This window comes from Centroberyx gerrardi, chromosome 7 (assembly GCF_048128805.1).
Source record: "Centroberyx gerrardi isolate f3 chromosome 7, fCenGer3.hap1.cur.20231027, whole genome shotgun sequence".
NCBI classification, from domain to species: Eukaryota; Metazoa; Chordata; class Actinopteri; order Beryciformes; family Berycidae; genus Centroberyx; species Centroberyx gerrardi.
Window position 1 is genome coordinate 18,899,289 of NC_136003.1, and position 18,699 is coordinate 18,917,987.

Here is an 18,699-nt window from a genome sequence, read left to right on the forward strand (position 1 = left end):
CCGCTTCCTCTGGCAACACTCCCATATTCCCATAGTTCACTTCCCACCTCTTTCATTCCATGGTTAATTATTCATGCTGCTCCTCAGGGTTGGCCTCTAGATCCCAGTGACATTAGGGCAGCAGGTGGCAGAGCTGCATTTCATTAATTGCAAACACCTCCCCAGGCAGAAGTGAACCCCCCAACCAACACACACACACACACACACACGCTGTAAGTTCACACAGGCACGTATACACACACACTTACTTGGACACGCAGTCCCCATGAAAGTCATTCAAGTAAAATTGAACGCTGGACAACTTTCAATTAAGTAAAGGTTGGGGCTTTGTGTTACTTCCACATCAACACAATAAAACTGTTCCCAGTCAGACTAATAGACACAATAGAGCAGTGACAATAGTGACAACCTAGCAAAATGGCTTCAAGGTAAAAGCACTTAATCCAGTAACAGGGGATGACAATAAATACACATCTAGTTCCCTTTTTCTGCCTCATCTTGCATGTGTGCTTGTGTGTGTGTGTGTGTGTGTGTGTGTGTGTCAAACATCCTCCAACTCTGCCTCTGTCTTGCCTTTCGGCTCCTACTTCATCTTAATCCAATTCATTTCAGAAGCAGAAAAAAAAAACATTACTGCCACTTGCTGGCATGGTTACGCCTGGCACTATAATTGCACCCACTCAGACCGGCAGGCAGGCAGACAGGCTGGCAGACGGGAGAGTGGATAATAGAGAAATCAGTCAGCCAGCCAGTCAGTCAGTCAGCGCTTTGCTAACTATAGTGAACGTATGGGAGTGGGAGACAACTCCGAGATACGCTCATAAAGTCCCTCGTATGTGAGATCAGAGGATGGGCTGTCAGTGACAAGCGAAATGACGGGGGAAGAAGTGGAATCAAGAAGGAGAGGAAGTTTTCAGTGACGAAGACTTAATCCGCCTATAGTCACAGCCTGTTTTTGTGTAATGGGGCCCCTTATCATCCTCTCACACACCAGAGCTGCCTCTCTTCCTGCTGTCTTTACTTTTCACCTCTTTTTGTTGCTTGCTCGTTCCCTCCGTAATGAGAACAGGCAGAAAGACAGATGGACTCATGTCTGCAGATAGTCATAGGTGTCTGCATGCTCTAAGACCTTCTAAATGCTACCTGGAATTGAATTTACAACCAGTTTTAATGCCAGAATTAAGGAACAAACCGACCTATTTGTGATTGAACATAGCTAATCAAAGCTCTGAATCTGCTAATAACCCTGTTCTCGATTAAGTGGACATGCGGCGCAAAAAAATAAGACCTTTAATTACTGTAATTAAGACATTTTAATACTATTTAATGCCTTAAATCTTCAGTTTTTTTCAAGGACTAGCGGACATCCTGTCATATACAGAGATATACGCACACACACCGACACAAATGTACAGTCACACATCCTCCGCTTCCATGCCCTCTGCGTCAGACACATTGATTTCTTACAGTATCAATAAAGCGATGAATCATCTGCCTTTTGTCAATACTGGGAGGGACTCAAAGACACCACACAAATATCTCCTCCAAAGACACGGGTGAGGGTGAATATACAGTTTAACTCATAGCCACAGCCTCAACCTCCCTACCTCTGACTGTGATTAACTCTTCACTGATTAAGTCTATTATGTCAACTTCAACAGTGTTTCTTTAGCACGGGAAATAAACAAAGCAATCAACTGCTTGTTTGTTAAAGACAGTATTTAACAGTCAGTGTTTCACAATAGGTTGGAGCGAAAATTAAATCAAAAGAATACAAATGGACATCCTTACCCGACTGCATCTACTTTGAGAGTAGCTGTGATTATGTGATGACTAACATTCACTAGTTGCATGAGTCACTCTCTCAATAACATGTTGTCTGGAGATGATGACTTCATGTTGCACTGGGCAAAGAGCTTTTTCATAACACTTACAGCACAATATCTCAAACAACAACAATTATTTGTATGCATAGAAGTCAGAAGTGGGTGAACATACACTCACACACTCGAAGTCTTTTCCAGTCAGAGCTGAAAGACAAAGGAAAAGTGATTCATGCCATGCATGTCTTCATTTAACCTCTTATTTCAGAGCCCTATCACTGTAGGGACGGACCGGCTCATGAGTCAGTGGTGCACAGCATGCACTCTGCAATGCATGATGGGTCACACAGTATGCGTGTGTGTGTGTGTGTGTGTGTGTGTGTGTGTGTGTGTGTGTCTGTGTGTGTGTGTCTGTGTGTGTGTGTGTGTCTTGCTTCCACACATGAACACACTTCATTTCCCCCAAGCACTTAGCAGTATGTACTGAGTTATCAACCTGTTTCTCCCTCACAGCTTTTTTTTTTTCTTTTCCTCACTATACTTTATGCAGCGGAGCAAACAATTGCCAAGCTAAAATAAGAAATTGCCCGTGTCCATATACACACCACCTGCATCTCAAAACATGATCACCAATAGCCTGTGCCAGTTTCGTGAAAGATATTTGCCAATGGTGATGTAAGAGAGATGGTTAACATTGTCTAGCTACAGTCAGCAGAGAGAGAGACAGAGAGGGAGAGACACACACAGAGAGGGAGAGAGAGAGAGAGAGAGAGAGAGAGAGAGAGAGAGAGAGAGAGACAGAGAGGGAGAGACACACACAGAGAGGGAGAGAGAGAGAGAGAGAGAGAGAGAGAGAGAGAGAGAAAGAGAGACATGTGGATCTCCTCTGGCTCATTAACAGTTGCCACTTCAGGCAAGTGATGTTATCAGTGTGTGTTTGTATACTGAGTGTGTGTGTGTGTGTGTGTGCCAGTGAGAGTCAGTGTGCCAGTGAACGTGTGACTAACAAAGGAAACTACAGCAGCATCTCATGCTATGATTTAACACGAGCGGTGCAGAATTGGAAATCGACCGCCATCCCCACATCAATATTGTAGGATGGAGAGATCCACAATTCAATAGATACTTCTCTAATATTTAATGTCCAGCCACATCACAAACATGCTCTCACACACACACACACACACACACACACACACACACACATATAGACATACACACAGATAGAGAGAGAAACAGAGAAAATAGAAAAATACAAAATCACACCCACAAGAAGCAACATACACACGCTCATGCTCACACACAAACCCAATACACACACATACACAGTGATTCTTGCTAAAGCTCTAGCCAGCTCTTTTTTCCCAATGTGTTTTCCCATGGATGATGAGGTATTGTGCACAATACCTCATCATCCCCCTAGAAAGGCTATTAAACTGAGATATTGTCTCTTTCCATTTCTCGTTCTTGGCCCAGGCTGGGCTCAGCTGAGATCAGGGAATTGACTATCTAACACATTTGCAGCCCATTTAGCCACTGAGCTGTTATCAATGCTATTGACCACACAACGAGGGGCTCGGTCTTCCAGTGCTGCCATGAAACACTGTGTGGTGGAGCTTGACTAAACCACAACAACACAACCTTGATGACAAATCACATGTCTAGGTTCAATGATTGGCTAAGCATTACGCGGTCAAAGGTCAGATAAGAAATCAATATTTACATCGTCAATTTTTGTAGCTATGATGATGAAGATATACAATCTCTGAACACAGTTACAGCGTCAAATGTAGAGCATTGTAAATGTATTAGCATTTTTCTTTGGTGTAAGCTTTAGCTCTCTTGACTGTTGTTTAAAGTGATAATCTGCATCTGTTGTATGTCCAACATACTGTAATAGTAGAGACACTCAGTGTAGACTATGGCTTCGTAGATTTATTCTACCTTCTAATATTTATTCCAAACAAACCTCTCTTGCTACTTCTGTGAACATAAAACCCATCAGTTCTTGTGCAGCAGAGGATTTTTCCCAGGAAAGAAAGACCTCCTCATAGGTGTTTAGAACAGCAAATGTAAAAGCTTTCATGACCTCGATGTAGGTTGAATTACTATTGTGTGGTATCAATCGGAGTAGAAAACAGACATTTATTTATTTGAAAAAGTCAAATACAATGTCCAGTGGAGAATACATATTAACTCCACTGTGTCTTCAGACCAGCTCTGTCCTCCCTTAAAGAGGGAAGACTGGATATCTATCTTGCCCTCTAATCCCTGTTATGGTGACGGATCGAAACAAACTCACAACTAGGCAACAATCTAAGAGACCTTGTTACCTTATTCTAAATATAGACATCCTTTCAATATCTGGAGTCTGGAGTAGGGCTGAAACGATTCCTCGAGAAACTCGAGTAACTCGATTACTAAAAATCCATATAACTATATACACACTCAGTGTTTCGCACGGATGATTATTACTGTTGCACAACGCGCTGGAGAAAGAGAGAGAAAATAGCGAGGGGCGAAGAGAAGAGACAGGCCAGAGAAAACGACAGAAAGTGTCCAAAGTTTCGGATCCAGTGTTGCCAACTTGGCGACTTTGTCGCTAGACTTAGCGACTTTTCAGACCCCCCTGGCGACTTTATTTCTCAAAAGCGACTAGCGACAAATCTGCCGACTTTTTCTGACCATGGGAAGCAATGTTAATGTGTTGAATCCCAAAGCATTTGGCAATAAATTGGTTCGGCTGATGCTGGTTTTCTCTACTTGCTTGTCTAATCCAGAGAGGTCTGACGGTCACAGCGCTTCCCACACAGCGTAGCTCCCTCCCTCCGCTGAGAGCAGGGACTGTAGGATAGGGTCCACTTGTAATTGCTACCGGCGTACGCCGAAACTGGCCGGGTGGGCGGAGTCAGCACTTAATATTAAAACGGGATGAGATGAAGGCTAGTAAAGAATGCACGTTAATTATGGCTATATGTAATGGCTAGTTAAGAACGTAAATCAATATGGTGGCTAGTTATGATGTCCCTAAGTTAGCTAAGTTTTGCTCAAGAAAATAACCACAGAAAATAAAATGCTGCAGTCAATTTGTGAAAGCCTGAGCTTCATTCATGTTATTATTATGATAGTCACACACATACACACACACACACACACACACACCCCACACACACACACACGTACTCCCCTCACAGTGATGCATAAAATACCCCAGAATGCAAAATATCAGGTGGTGTAAGTAGCAATTGGAGCCTAAAATGCACCAGTCCAATACAGCAGGTATATTCAGTTTAGTTTGATTGCAGTGAGTAGGGTCAGCAGGTGTAGGGCAACCCTTCAACATAGTAAATAAATGTACATTAGCCAGTCTTATGAACTTGTATGATATTTAGGCCTAGTAATAAATATCAATAATAATTATTATTTCACCTCGTTTTCAGTAAATCACAGTGTCGTATGGACAGCTTCGTGCGGACAGCTTTTCTCTTTTGTATATTTACTATTGCTCTTTAATAAAGCAAAAGTATTTCTTATCCGATTACTCAATTAATCGATGGAATAATCGGTAGAATACTCGATTACTAAAATAATCGATAGCTGCAGCCCTAGTCTGGAGTCTTCATTATAATGTGATATATGCAGGGATACACTCAACTCCTCATTATACTGTTGAAGAGTGTAGCATGTGTGATAATTCTGTATATATGTGTCTCGGTGTGTTTTCCCTTTGCCAGTCTGCTACTCAAAGTATTAGGCCAACATTTACAGCTGATTCCTCCCCTCCGTCGCTCGGTTAATGAGACCCTTCCTGCCACTTCTCTCTTTGGCTGCTGCCTTTGGTCTCTTCTCCTCATCCTCCGCACTCAACACACCCATACTTATCCCCTTCTTAATGCGCACACACACACACACCACCTCGTGTCAAGAAAAGCTTCTGCGTTGCCTGCATAATCAGACCAGACATATTTGAATTATTCAACAGCTTATAATGTTCATAAATAGATAAATGGAAAAATGATAGATGGCTGTATTGGGCAGTAATTCACCCAAGACAATGAAGGACATTTGACACAATGATAGAATCTGTGGCTACTGTTTTAGCGTTAGTGTAGAAATAAATTTTGATGCATGCCTCATTATGGTATAAAAATACAAATGTAGTCAGAGGTGCATTCTCTGTGGTAAAGGGAAATCAGCGTATTTGTCTTTGATCAAGGTTAACAGGGATGAAATTGCAGCTGGCGCCCTGGGGCTCTGTTATTAGCATGTTGCCCATGTAGCCCGGCCAGGGCAGAGGAGGGCGAAGTGGTGCACAGTGATGGAGTTAGGGCCTTTCAAAGTTAGAAATTTTGACCTTTAATTGTAGCGCCTTTTACAGGCCAATCAGTCTAATGTTTTACGGCAGAACACGATGCCAAAAAGCGCCATGCCTTTTGTCAAAATCAGACGAGTGGTTTCTGGTGTTATGTTTGAGTTAAATAATTTGACCTTTAATTATAACGCCCTCATTAGGCCAATCAGTGTAATTTGTAAGGATAGCTGGATGTAGCCTTTCAAAGTTAGAAGATGCATCATCAAGTATCGTCAAGAGCAGTTAGACGGGCAGACACAGCCTGATACATAAGTTAGGGCAGATTTGCTGGGTCCTAACTTCATGAAAAGGTTAGGTCACACAAGGTAAATCATCGAGTTTCCATTTGTTGTTGTTTTTTCTTTTTTTTTTTTTGGTGAGCCTCACCGAAGTAATCCTAAATAAGATAGATAACCTGCTCTCAGAGTCTCTCTCAGCCTGAGGGATAAAACTGTGTGACTGCAGCTTCTAGGAGCCAGTGTTAATCATACGAATGTTGGGGCAGGTCTTCTGTTTGAAGTAGATTTCAATTACCCAAATACACCTGTGTAGACTACCATGATTAACCTTCATTGCCTCAGTTGCCTCATTCTTCCTTCCTTCAGTATCTCTGCCTCCAGCACTCTCAGGCAGCCTTAAGCAAATTATATGTATGATTTATATATATATGCATCTAATTGGATTATATTTCATATAAATTTGACAAGGTAAAAGCTATACTCGTTAGGAAGAACAGACATGAAATATACCAAAGCATGCGACAAGATGCGATGTCATAACAAACAATCTCAACTAATGTAATCACTGTAACAGCTTTGGTTAAAAACATGTATTGTCAGTTTAGTCAAGTTATGGCTATCTAGGCTAACTATCACTCAAATGTTCAAACCATATTTTGATTTTTTTTTTTATATACTTTTATTTATGAGTCAGGTGCATTTTGCTGTTCTGTAACTGATTTAGGCTGAACAAAAATGATGATTCCTGCTTTCCTTCGACCTCCTCCCTGAAAAAACAATAACAACAGCAAACCTCACCCCAGCTCTAATCTGATATGAGAGACAATTAGCAGGTTTCTCTCAGATTGGCCCAGTCACCCGCATTCAGTGACGTAACACTGCTCATGCCCTTCCATTGTAGCTGTAGCTCACTGAGACGCCTTCTGTAGTGTAAGAGTGCAAAGCTAAATCACTAAGATAAAGATCCTGCACAATATGGATGATGAACAGGGTGAGATGTATTAGTGGGCCAACTCTGATCCTTGTCTCTTAAACCTGTCAGGGACATTTTATGAACCGCTGCTAGATAAAATGCTCCAAGTAAATCAACTGCGAGGGGAAGCTGCGTTGTTGAAGTTTCATCTATTCTGGGCTGCATGTGGTCAGTTGGTGGATGAGCCCATGCCCACCATATGAGATGTGAAGGTAGGGGATAAATTATGGGATCTGTGACTAGTTCATGGGGAAAAATTTAATATTGCTGGACACATGCCGATACGGGTTGAGCTATTGCACATGATGTTCATGCAGGCAGGGGCAAGGGGAGGAATGGCCACTGAGGTCAAGGGTGGTCATGCATCTCAATCAGACTTGGGGATGGAGTGTCAGTCTGGCACACACACACACACACACCCACACCGACACACACAGACACACACTCGGTCAAGCACCACACACAAGCTAGACTGCAGAATGGCAGAAGTGGAGAAAAGCAAAGTTTTTTCCCCCTGCTTGAATGCACCAATGCAAGCAGGCTGAGCAGTAAACAACATTAGTTTGAGACATTGTCACAGTAAAAGACTGGACAGCAGCAGCAGCAGCAGTAAAAGTCAACCTCTTGTCATTCCCGTGAAAACCTGAACAGAGGCAACAAGCCAGCCAGTGGAATAGTAATCAGTGGAACTCAGTGTGAAGGCGGCATTGCCATGTTACACAAATAAATAAAAAAAAGCTGCTGAAAATGGGATGGAAGACACAAATGATGGATTTTAATCAGTTTTTTGAGAGCGTTTCAATTCCTCTCTCTGGTCCAAAGCTGAAAAAGCCAAAAGTCATTGATGACCCATCGATGTCAAAGGCATCTTTTGAAACCTGAGTCAAATGGGGAATGTTTATCTTCTCCCAGGGGGCAGAGAGGTGAAATGTCTGGTTGCATAAGGCGCCTGTCACTTGGTACAGTGTAACTGACAGCTGGGAGCGGCTCCCTTGTCCCTCACTAGAGGTGAAGAGGGCCGCCCTTCTCCCCACCACTGCATTTACGTCAACAGAGGGATTGAGGGATTACTTCTCACCGCTGTGATGAGGTGAGGTAGACTGTAGAGTGCGAGAAGGAAGACAACAGGAGAGGTTGTTTTTCTGACACTCACATCGGAAATGAGAGTAAGGCTTGTCAGAGTAATGTTGTTAATTGGCTTCCTTCAGAACATCTTGGCCTTTCTGCATCTCCCTTCTCCCTCTTGTTCTCTCTCTCTCTCTCTCTCTCTCTCTCTCTCTCTCTCTCTCTCCATCTCCTCCGCTATCTCTATGTTCCTCTTTTTTGACTCTTGCAGAAATTGCATTTAAGCTTTTGTGTCCTAATGGGGGTAATTTTGACCCTTTATGGTTGTCATTGGGACAGAATCGCCTCTCAGGTTGACAATATTGTTTTTTTGGTAAACAACATTTGGAACTATTTATGTTTGGTGCTGAAATAAACTCACTAACTCCCCCCACCAATATTTGTGACTGTGGGGTTTGGGTTGGCGTTTTTCTTCAGGTCACGTTTATGAGAATATACAATGCATCACACATTGTTTTAGCACAAAATATGCATAAAATGCTGAATAGCATGCCAGAGAGAAAATTGACAGGAAAATGTAGCAAACTCAAAATATGATGGATGTGGACAATTACAGTGTGGAAGATTGAAATTGGTCCTTGAGTGTGTGTGCATCCCGCCTGCAGCACATTGAGATAGATGGGTTGAAATGTCAATTATTTGAAGAGTTTGGTAAGTCTATTGATAGACTTGGTAGCCTAATTCACTACAGCTGCACGGGTTCTGAATCTGATCCAGCAAGTGTTGACTGGCATGACTACGTTAGCAATGAAGCAAGTTTCCCTCCATTCAAGAGACAGCACCAGGTGGCTGCAGACAGTTAAGTGTTAAGAAAGTGTCAAGTGCCTGAGCAACAGGAATTGAGAATAAACTAGCGTGAACCCCCAAATCTCTCAGCCACCTTCAGTGGCCTCTGTCATAATGTATCACTGTTTTGATGCACCTTCATCAAGGAAAATGAATTATGTATCCAAAGAAGAACAATTATCAAAATGATATTTGTCCCACTGGGGGTGTGGCAAGCAGCCATCTCCTCGTTGGTAGCCTAAATCACTGTCACTGTCTTTTAATAATCATTTTAGTGATTTGACATAATTCCTATTTCATTAATGAATTGAATTCAGTGACTAATTGTCCTGCTTCCTGCATCAGTCTTTTATCTGTGATAGAGAAATTAATATTTCAATCCCTGCAGTGCTGGAGCTTCCAAGTGAGACCAGCCTCAAGGAGTCCTCTAATAGCCATTTGCTGGTTTCTCTGTAGTCCTCCGTTGCTACTTCTGATTCCCATGGGACTAAGCCTGTGTTCCACAGTCCATTAGCAGGTCCTAAACTAAGGGCATGAACCCAGGATCTCTTGCATGGAGCTGCAGAGAGTATCAGTCAAAAGACAGCTAAGTGACATGGGGTGATTAGATGTGTCAGAGAGAGAGAGAGTAAAGAGAGAAATGGGGACAATAAAGGAGAAAATGTCCTAAGATGGCACACAGGAGTGGTATGTGAACTTTGTGTACTTGTGTGTGTGTGCGTGTGTTTCCACATGTCTGTGTGTGTGCGTGTGTGTGTGTGTGTGTGTGTGTGTGTGTGTATGCGTGTGTGTGTGTGCATGTGTGTGTATGTGTGTTACAAACCATATTTCACCTCTTTGGAGTTAGACATGATGTCATCAGCACAAACCATTAAACAGCCAGCTGCTGGACGAAGAACACATCAGAGGTCCTTTTTCCTTTGAGCGCAACAGCAAAATTTTCAATAGCAGCAGCAGCAGCGGCGGCGGCGGCAGGAGTCATTTACACCCACCTGCTGCCTTTCACCTACTGTTTATGACCTTCTGATTGAGGCACAAAATCACCAGCGGCTCTGACTGTCATGAGCCAAGCACTTCACACACCAGGCAATCAAGCCCAAAGACAAGCTCTGCCCCCTGGCCGATCCCAGTCACGTTGCCTCTTACACTGTCGGTTAGCACCTGCATCACCATGGCAACTGATGGACTGGACTTTGCTGTACCACCGTTTGCACGCGTAGGCCTTCTTTATACAAGTTCTTTTTTTTTACCGTGGCATGGCTCAAGACAGAACTGTGGACCTCAAGAGTCAGTGTGACTTCACTCCTCTATGCCTGAGTACCGTGAAAGTCTGATTATTTCTTGAACAGTATCTAATAAAAAGAAAAAAAGTTGTATTATTAAACTATTAAGTTAATCATTTTCATATGCAAAGGAGTGAGAGACTTCTGGTTCTTCATCTATTCATCTTCACCTTCATCTATTGCATGAACTGCTTCCATGCAGTGATGTATGGCAACAATTAAAAAATGTTATGATGGTAAGACAACACATTCTCTGGCAATTTATAATAAAGTACATTGTAGTACAAGCAGTGCTTCTATGTATGTGATATGCTAGGTATTTTTGGTTCAGTTGCTAACATTAACCCAGGTAGCCTGATGTTACTGTACTCTCCACACAAAAGATGAAGGCAACTGATCATCTAAGGAGCCAGAGAGCTGAGATCACATTCACATAAAACAATAACTAATTAGGTCTATACTGTATGTCATCACCACAGATGTGCCATAGGACTGCACTTTTCGTGTAAAATGAACAGTGATTGCCTGCTATGCATTACGCCAGAATAGAACTGAAAAAGAGATCAGAACAAGGTAAAACCTAAATTGAATAAATGTTATTAGGTTATTTTTTCTTTCCTTTTCCTCTTTGAATTTAACCTCCTGTCTTTAGAATTACATGCAATTTGTGCAGAGTTGCCGTTCTAATCCTGATTTGCTGTATTTTAAGCCTAACAAGGCGGCGGTGCAGCTCTGTAATCCTGAAAACATGCTGAGACTTAAACAAGATGAGGCAACAACAAACAAGAGGAGAGAAAACATAGCCTCTCACTGCAGCTTTGAAGTGGGAATGGATCATATCCCCATATGAGGCAAATTGCCTCGCTTTCCCACCGCCTAAATAGACTCAGAACTGTCTTTCCTAAAAATACCTAGCACTTCCTGTCTCTCACTCCCTCATCCCTCTCTCCTTCTCTCTCCCTCCTCCCTCACCTCCCCCTCTTTGCCCTCCCATAGGAAGACTGATCCTGAGGACCCTCAGGAACCTCAACCTCTCAAACAAACACAAAGGCACAGATGTGTGCACTCGCATAAATGATCCCACAAAATATACTGTGACTACCTTGGGTAATTTTACATATACTGTATGTATACACATATATGCTGTGCGTGCGTGTGTGTGTGTGTGTGTGTGTATGATAATTTTGAACACACTTCTGAACATCATGAATAGCATGCAAACTATTAAAGACTATTGTTCACAGTAATGACATTGATATGAGAAATAAAACTATGATTAAGGAAGGATCCTTGTAAGTTGGATAAGTCTACTTCACACCAGTGTTGAAAAAACAGAGCCATTTAACAAGAAACCATGCAGAAGAGAAAGGGCGCTTTGAGGGTGATGATGAAATCATTCATGTCACACAGCGCAGTGCCATACAGCAATTAAATAATAAGTCAATATGACAAAAAAGCAGTAAACTTTATGAGTTTTGTACTTTTTCCATTACTAATAAATGTAGCAGGCAGAGATAGCTGGAGAAAAACTGTATCTCTGCTTTGCTTGGATAGGCCTAACTGTACATTGTTACTAAAGATACAGCGTTATAAGTACCATTACATAAGTAAATAAATCAACTGCCCATCCACCCACACACTCATCTACCCACACACACACACACACACACACACACACACACACAGGGCCAACCCATGCCAGCCCTTGGTAAAAAAGAAAAATGCTGCATGTTACATGTGATAATGACCAGGGTTTAGAATGGCGTTAACATTAGATAGCATTTTAAAACTGGTTGGTTTACCTTGATGGAATTAATTTATGTACATTTGCACATTTTATAGGCATACAATATCCATAATAAAAAATACATTAATAAATAAGTAGCTGCTATGTTAATCACTCAGTGCTGTTACTGGAGGTGCTGGCGACAGGTAGTTGCCTATTTCTGCTGCCCTGGGCCCTAGTGTCACCCTAGGAGGTCTCCTAACTCTGCCTAATAGATGGGCAGGCTGCACACACACCCCAGTGGGCCCATCAGAAAAAGATGACCAAGTTCTTTCCTAAAGGTGTCCCTAGTTTCCCTAGTCATGGTCCCATGTGGGACCGTGAAACTGGCACGAGAGCCATGGTTATCCACTAGGGAGTCTTCCAAAACGAAAGCATGTCAAACTAATTTAAGAAATCAATATTCCATCTTATGAGACCTGTAACACATGAAATACTCATAGCTCTGGGGCGTATAAAGACATTGAATAGCTTTGCTCAAAAAATCCCATTACAACTTACAATAGATATGGCCCCATTTTGTGAAGAGCGCAAATCCTACAAGTGTGTGTGCGTGTGCATGTGAGGGGCTTGTATGTGCATTTGTGTGTGTGTGTACATGTATGAGCCTGTGTGTTTTTGGGTCCAATAATTTAAACTCACCCTAAAGTCGATGCCCACAGTGGAGATGAAGCTCCCAGCCAGGAATGCTCCATCTTTGAAACGGACCAGTAGGCAGGTCTTCCCCACACCGGAGTCTCCAACCAGCATCACCTGCACAGCAAAGCCAGAGGGAAAAACTCAGTCAGCTAGAGCAGCCAGGAATGACGGGGAGGTTAAACCAACAAGCACAAAGAAATGTACAGCAAGAGCATATTCCCCTTATCCAAGTCCAGACACTCTGACTGGTCGATAAAGGTAAATGTCAGATAGACAAACCTGGAATAATAAGCAAAGAAACATAAGAACACAAGAGAGCAAGAAGAAACAGTTAAACTTGACTGAGCAGCAGCTGATCATATGTTTGGTTTGATATCAATATCTGATTGTTTTAAACTCATTAAAACCAGATCATTTGGATCATTTAAACTGAATTAGTCCTCGTATTTTGGTGCCTGGCCAGTGAAGATCATGTGTGTACGACTGGCATCTGGCCTTCTGGACACAAGTGGTTGTCCTTAGATCCTGCATTCGTGTGTGTGTGTATGTGTGTGTGTGTGTGTGCGCATGCATCCAACCACTGCATTGTCCTACGTATGTGCATGCATGCATGTGTATGCACATATGCCACATGCCACAGACTTGCATGTGTTTGACTCCTGCTGAACAGACAGTTGTGCATTCCTCTTTTTATTCCGAGCTGTGATGAAGTTAAAGGTTTGATGTGATTAGTGTTATCAGGTTAGCTGAGGGACTGTGGGCCCTGGACCATGGAAATCAGAAGTGCCTCGCGGGAGGAGAGAGGGAGGAGGTGATGAAAGAGAGAGGAAGAAGAATGGAGGGATATGACAGACTGTGGCAGAGGAGGTAATATCTCTTGAGGCCTCACCATCTCCTCCCCTTTGCTCCCTCTTTTTCCATTGAATATTGCTTTTCATCGCTCTTGACCACTTTGTCTTCTCCCCACAATTTATTCTCTTCTCTTTTTTTCTCTTCTCTTCTCTTCTCTTCTCTTCTCTTCTCTTCTCTTCTCTTCTCTTCTCTTCTCTTCTCTTCTCTTCCTCCGCCCTCCCTCTGCCCCCTATCCTTCAACCAGCTCTACATCATCCAAATGGGAGTTAACGGTGGGCAGGAAGTACCTGGTCTGTCGCTGTTAATCATAGTGCCTGCCTTTAGGTGTGTGTAATTGAAATACAGACATTGCCTCAATGTAGAACATCAGTGATAAAACAGATACTACCCAGCCTAGTCACAATTCTCATTAAAAGGTCAAATTCAGCATAATGCTCTACAAATCACATGTTTTGCATGTCTCTCTACAGAAATAGGGGCAGGAGGTCCATTACAAGTGTGCCCAAAGGTGCATATTTGTATTAGATTTCTTTGAAATTGAAAGTACGCTTTTGTCACTTTAACGTACAAAATGGCCTGTCACTGGGGTGGTACCCCTGAAGGGACACACCTGTACCTTTTCAAAGGGTTCATTCTTGTACTAAAGCATCAAATACAATTTTTGACACTCGGGGTACATAATTGTTCCTTTAGAGGGGAAGGCAACAAGGGTACAAATATGGAGCATAAGGATACGATATTTGTACCCTCATAGAGTACATCCCCAGCGATAAGCATTTGTACGCTTTTGGTACTTTCCAGTACTTTGTTTTGTGAGAGTGTAGGGGTCTGGGAACATGTAGTGGTTTCTGATAACGATGGGTGCCACAGCACAGTCCTCTAAGGACAAAAGAGAGACAAACAATTTGAGGTGGGATTGAGTTCTGCAACCTGTCAAACTAGACCCAAATACATAGAGCAGGCTATTCTAACTTCAGATACATAACCTCAAAAGAATAGTGAATATTTTTGGGCTTCTGACTTAACAGGTAGGCTATATGCCACTTGTCACATCATAACAAGATAGAGTATGAAGTGTCACTGAAGGAACGATCAATTAAATTGTTCTGTGAAACGAGCAAAACAAGGCCATCATCCAGTCATATCAAACAGCTGCTTCAAAAACATACTGTAGGTGGCACATGTCCCTTGAAGCTATGTTGGGAGTACACAGGGAGGATCAGTGTGTGTGTGTGTGTGTGTGTGTGTGTGTGTGCTGTGGTAAAAGCTTTAAGGCCCTGGGGGAAACGACAGAGAGAACGACAGAAAGAGAGAGAGAGAGAGAGAGAGAGAGAGACAGAGAGAGAGAGAGAGAGAGAGAGAGAGAGAGAGAGAGATACTATACCAGCCATCACCAATCGATCCTGTACATTGTGCATCTGCCCTGCAAGTCCCCAAGCATTTAAGTGCCCACCACATCAGATAGATAAGGCAAACTGTCCAATATGTAGCTATTGGGGACGGACAGCTGAGTTAGTTCATGCAAACTTGGACGAGCGCAAGGCAAATTTACAATCCAAAAAAGCGCTGAAATTTCAAAATGCCTATTCAAACCATTGTAATGACTATCAAGCACAAGCGCAAAATCTTGCAATGAGCAAAACGTGCTTTCAACCAGTTTCACGGCACTAGCAAACGGTTTGTTTTGATTGTGTGTGTGTGTGTGTGTGTGTGTGTGTGTGTGCGCGCGCGCGTGTGTGTGTGTGTGCACCTTTCCAGGTTGCGTAGGAGTTTCGATCCTCTCTATTGACACTGGTGTCAGGGGCTTACTGCTGTTTAATGAATAAAAGGTTCTTGTAAAACGTCGTGCAATGAAAGCTGAACAGCACAACATTGGCACAGATTAAAGTAGACTAATCCATACAGGTTTTCTTTTTCTCTGCCGTTATCTTTCAAATCGAGTCATTATTGGCCAAAACAAAAATCACTAGCCTATAATGTTCCTGCAATATTCCTATAGAGACTTCGTGTGTATGTCCGATGCTCAGTAGTGAGTTTATAATGACCTTTACGGTATTTTTTTAATATCTCCTATGGTAACATTATCCTATAGCCTACTATACATCACCTTTAATATCCCCATAGGGACATATAGTGTTTCTGTGATAGGCTATTTGTATTCTAAAATGAAAGGACTGAAGTTCTTTGTTGTGCGGGAACGTATAGGCTACTTTTATGTGAGTTTAGTTTGTTATGTTAGTGAATCCATACAGGTGTGTTTGCGACCGTGCAGTTTACCTTGAAAGCGATGTCGTAAAACTCGCTGCTGTTGCTGATGGAGGGTCTGCTGGGATGGACCACACCGTTCCCTTGAACAATGCTGCCCGGGCTGCTCTTCACAGCCTTCCCGTTCCCTTTGCCGGTGGGGCTGCCTGCCGTCGGGCTACTGGTGGCAGCTTTGCCTCTCACCGCCTTCTTACGAGACATTTCTCACTCAGTTGCAACAGATCTCACCAATATCTCAATCAGTCTCAAAGCAACAGTCTTGTCTAAATCTGCACAAGGTAGGACCGAAAAGTTGCAGCGGCGACGAACTTCAAATCTGCCTTTTTCACCTGCGCGTTGAACGCATAATCCTCGGCACCTCTCTCCGAAAAGTTGTGGTGAAATTGCAAAAAAATGTCCCAAAATAAAAAAACGTGCTCTCGCTTCCGCTGTTCAGTCGCTTCGGTTGTGGGTTCTCTCCGCTCCTCCTGGCGGCTTGCTCACAGCCTCAGCAGTAGTATAGTCTATGAGCGCGTTATAGCGGCAGCAATTAGATGCGACGGGCTGCAACAAACTCCACCTCGCGAGCGCAAATCATCCAGGAGATGGAGCGCGCTGCACTTGGCTTTCGGGGCTGCAAAGCTTGAAGATGTAGGCTACTTCAGAAAAGCCTTTAACTCTATCTCTAGAATTTTATAAACATACCAAACAAGATATCAGTGGACTATTACAGAATTTGTGGAAGTAGTTGATGGTGAAACATCAGCAAGTGTCAGCATCAAACAGTGTCTTAAACTGCTCAGGATGCAACTGAATCATAATCATATGTCTGTGGCAGGACGGGTTTATGGTTTGCTGTTGGAGATGAGGGCGATAGAGGGCACAGGTTGCTGTCCGTGGTGCTGAAAAACATTTGGCAAGTGTCTGGCTGGCTCTGCGCAAAAATGTGGGGTCGATTTTCCTCCTTCTGAAACTGAAGCTGGGGATTGAGAAAACACTTACTGGTACTAGGTTGAAACGTGCCAGAAACTTGAAACCTTTTGTGACAACGCGCGCCTACACACTCTCTGTGCATATGTATGGCCTTCTGTCATTTTGCACATAATGTATATTCACATATTTGTGTTCCTCATATTCCCACATTCTCTCTCATTTGTGTATATTGCAAATATCTCGATAATTTTAGAATATCTCACTTATTTTATACCGCATATATTTTTAATTCACTTTCTTTGTCTCAGTATGTTGATTGTTATTTTGTGCATAGCCTACTCATGATGACATAACTCATTTTTTACAATACCTTTCATTCAAGCATTTCCACATAGTTCTTGAAACGTTCTGTTTGTTGTGTTGTGTTTAATCCATGATTTACTATTTTATCTCATCTTATCTCATGTCACCTTATCACCCTATCTTTTCTTTTCTTTTTTTATTTTATTTTCCAATACATGCCTCAATGAGAATTGTGTATCTAGTTTATGGGCAAGAACATTCTGAAAAAGCAATAATTAGATAGTGAACCTTGAATAATGATATAAATATTGAACAACCGGTATTTATCAGGACTGTAGCCCACGTCTATTAATTGAATCAGAAGCCATGACATGACCTAATAGACAGATGTAGTCTGGATGATGTAAGAAATCAAGGTAGCTCACCCTCTGTCTCTCTATTTGCATGGGCATTTCCTATAAAATGTTATAAAAGCTCAACTGCAATTCATGACTCTTTCTCATCTCGTGGAATCAACAGAGCCAGATACTGAGGCCACCTGTGGAGTGGACTGGAGATGTGATTTCTCTAACGCGCCACAAGAGGGCAATATAAGATAGAAAGTCATAAAGGGAGGTTGGGGAACTGCAAGATGAGGTTCAAGTTCATTTTGCTTTCCTCATACCAGATTTTGAGGTCTACAAATCTATGACTTATCAATATCCAAATGTACAGAAGCCAAGCTGGAGTGGATCACTGACCATAGACCGGGATCTTCAGATGCTTGTTTATTTACCATTGTGGTTTTACACCAACTGAGCTTTGCAGAGGACTCATTAATTTTACTACTTTTCCATTAAGGCCATTCTCTCACAAACTTCCCAACAACACTATTGTTCTTGCCACTTTACACCATGATTGCGTCATTAATGCTTGTGATCAAAGACAGCCATCGTCCTCTAGCCTCCAACAACAGAGTGTCAACAGGCTGGTAGTGTGATCAAACTGCAGCCAGTTACCATTAACGCAAACAGTCAAGGAGATTGATGCTGGCCTCCCCCTGACTCCTACCGCACACCAGTTATAATCAATAACATAAAGATAAAACAAGTCACCCTTCAAACTGGGAGAGTCAGTGGATGTCACTCTGGAGTCCACATATTGACTATATTTGCAACAAAGAACAGCAGCATATTCTGATTAGACTGTGATCCTTTGTGCCCAGTAATGAGATGCTGTTTTTGTTTTTCCCCTCTGTAATCTAGTTTGTTATGCAATATGGAATTAGTGTATGATACAACTGCCTTTCTGTTCAAGTGCCAGGCTGTCCAGGCTCATTAGAATATGTTCACAGATCGTAGTCCAGCCACTAGAAGAGACTTT

At 42.4% G+C, this 18,699-nt stretch overlaps 1 protein-coding gene across 1 annotated transcript in view; it reads right to left on the reverse strand.

Moving 5' to 3' along the window:
* Window positions 1-16,323, reverse strand: part of LOC139909048 (ras-related protein Rab-26-like) — a 52,959-nt gene extending 36,636 nt beyond the window's left edge. The window contains exons 1-2 of the mRNA XM_071895971.2: window positions 16,135-16,323; window positions 13,009-13,119 (exon numbers count right to left, since the gene is read on the reverse strand). Coding sequence (XP_071752072.1) covers window positions 13,009-13,119; window positions 16,135-16,323 — 300 coding nt within the window. The remainder of the gene's footprint in view (window positions 1-13,008; window positions 13,120-16,134) is intronic.
* Between the last annotated feature and the right edge of the window lie 2,376 nt (window positions 16,324-18,699).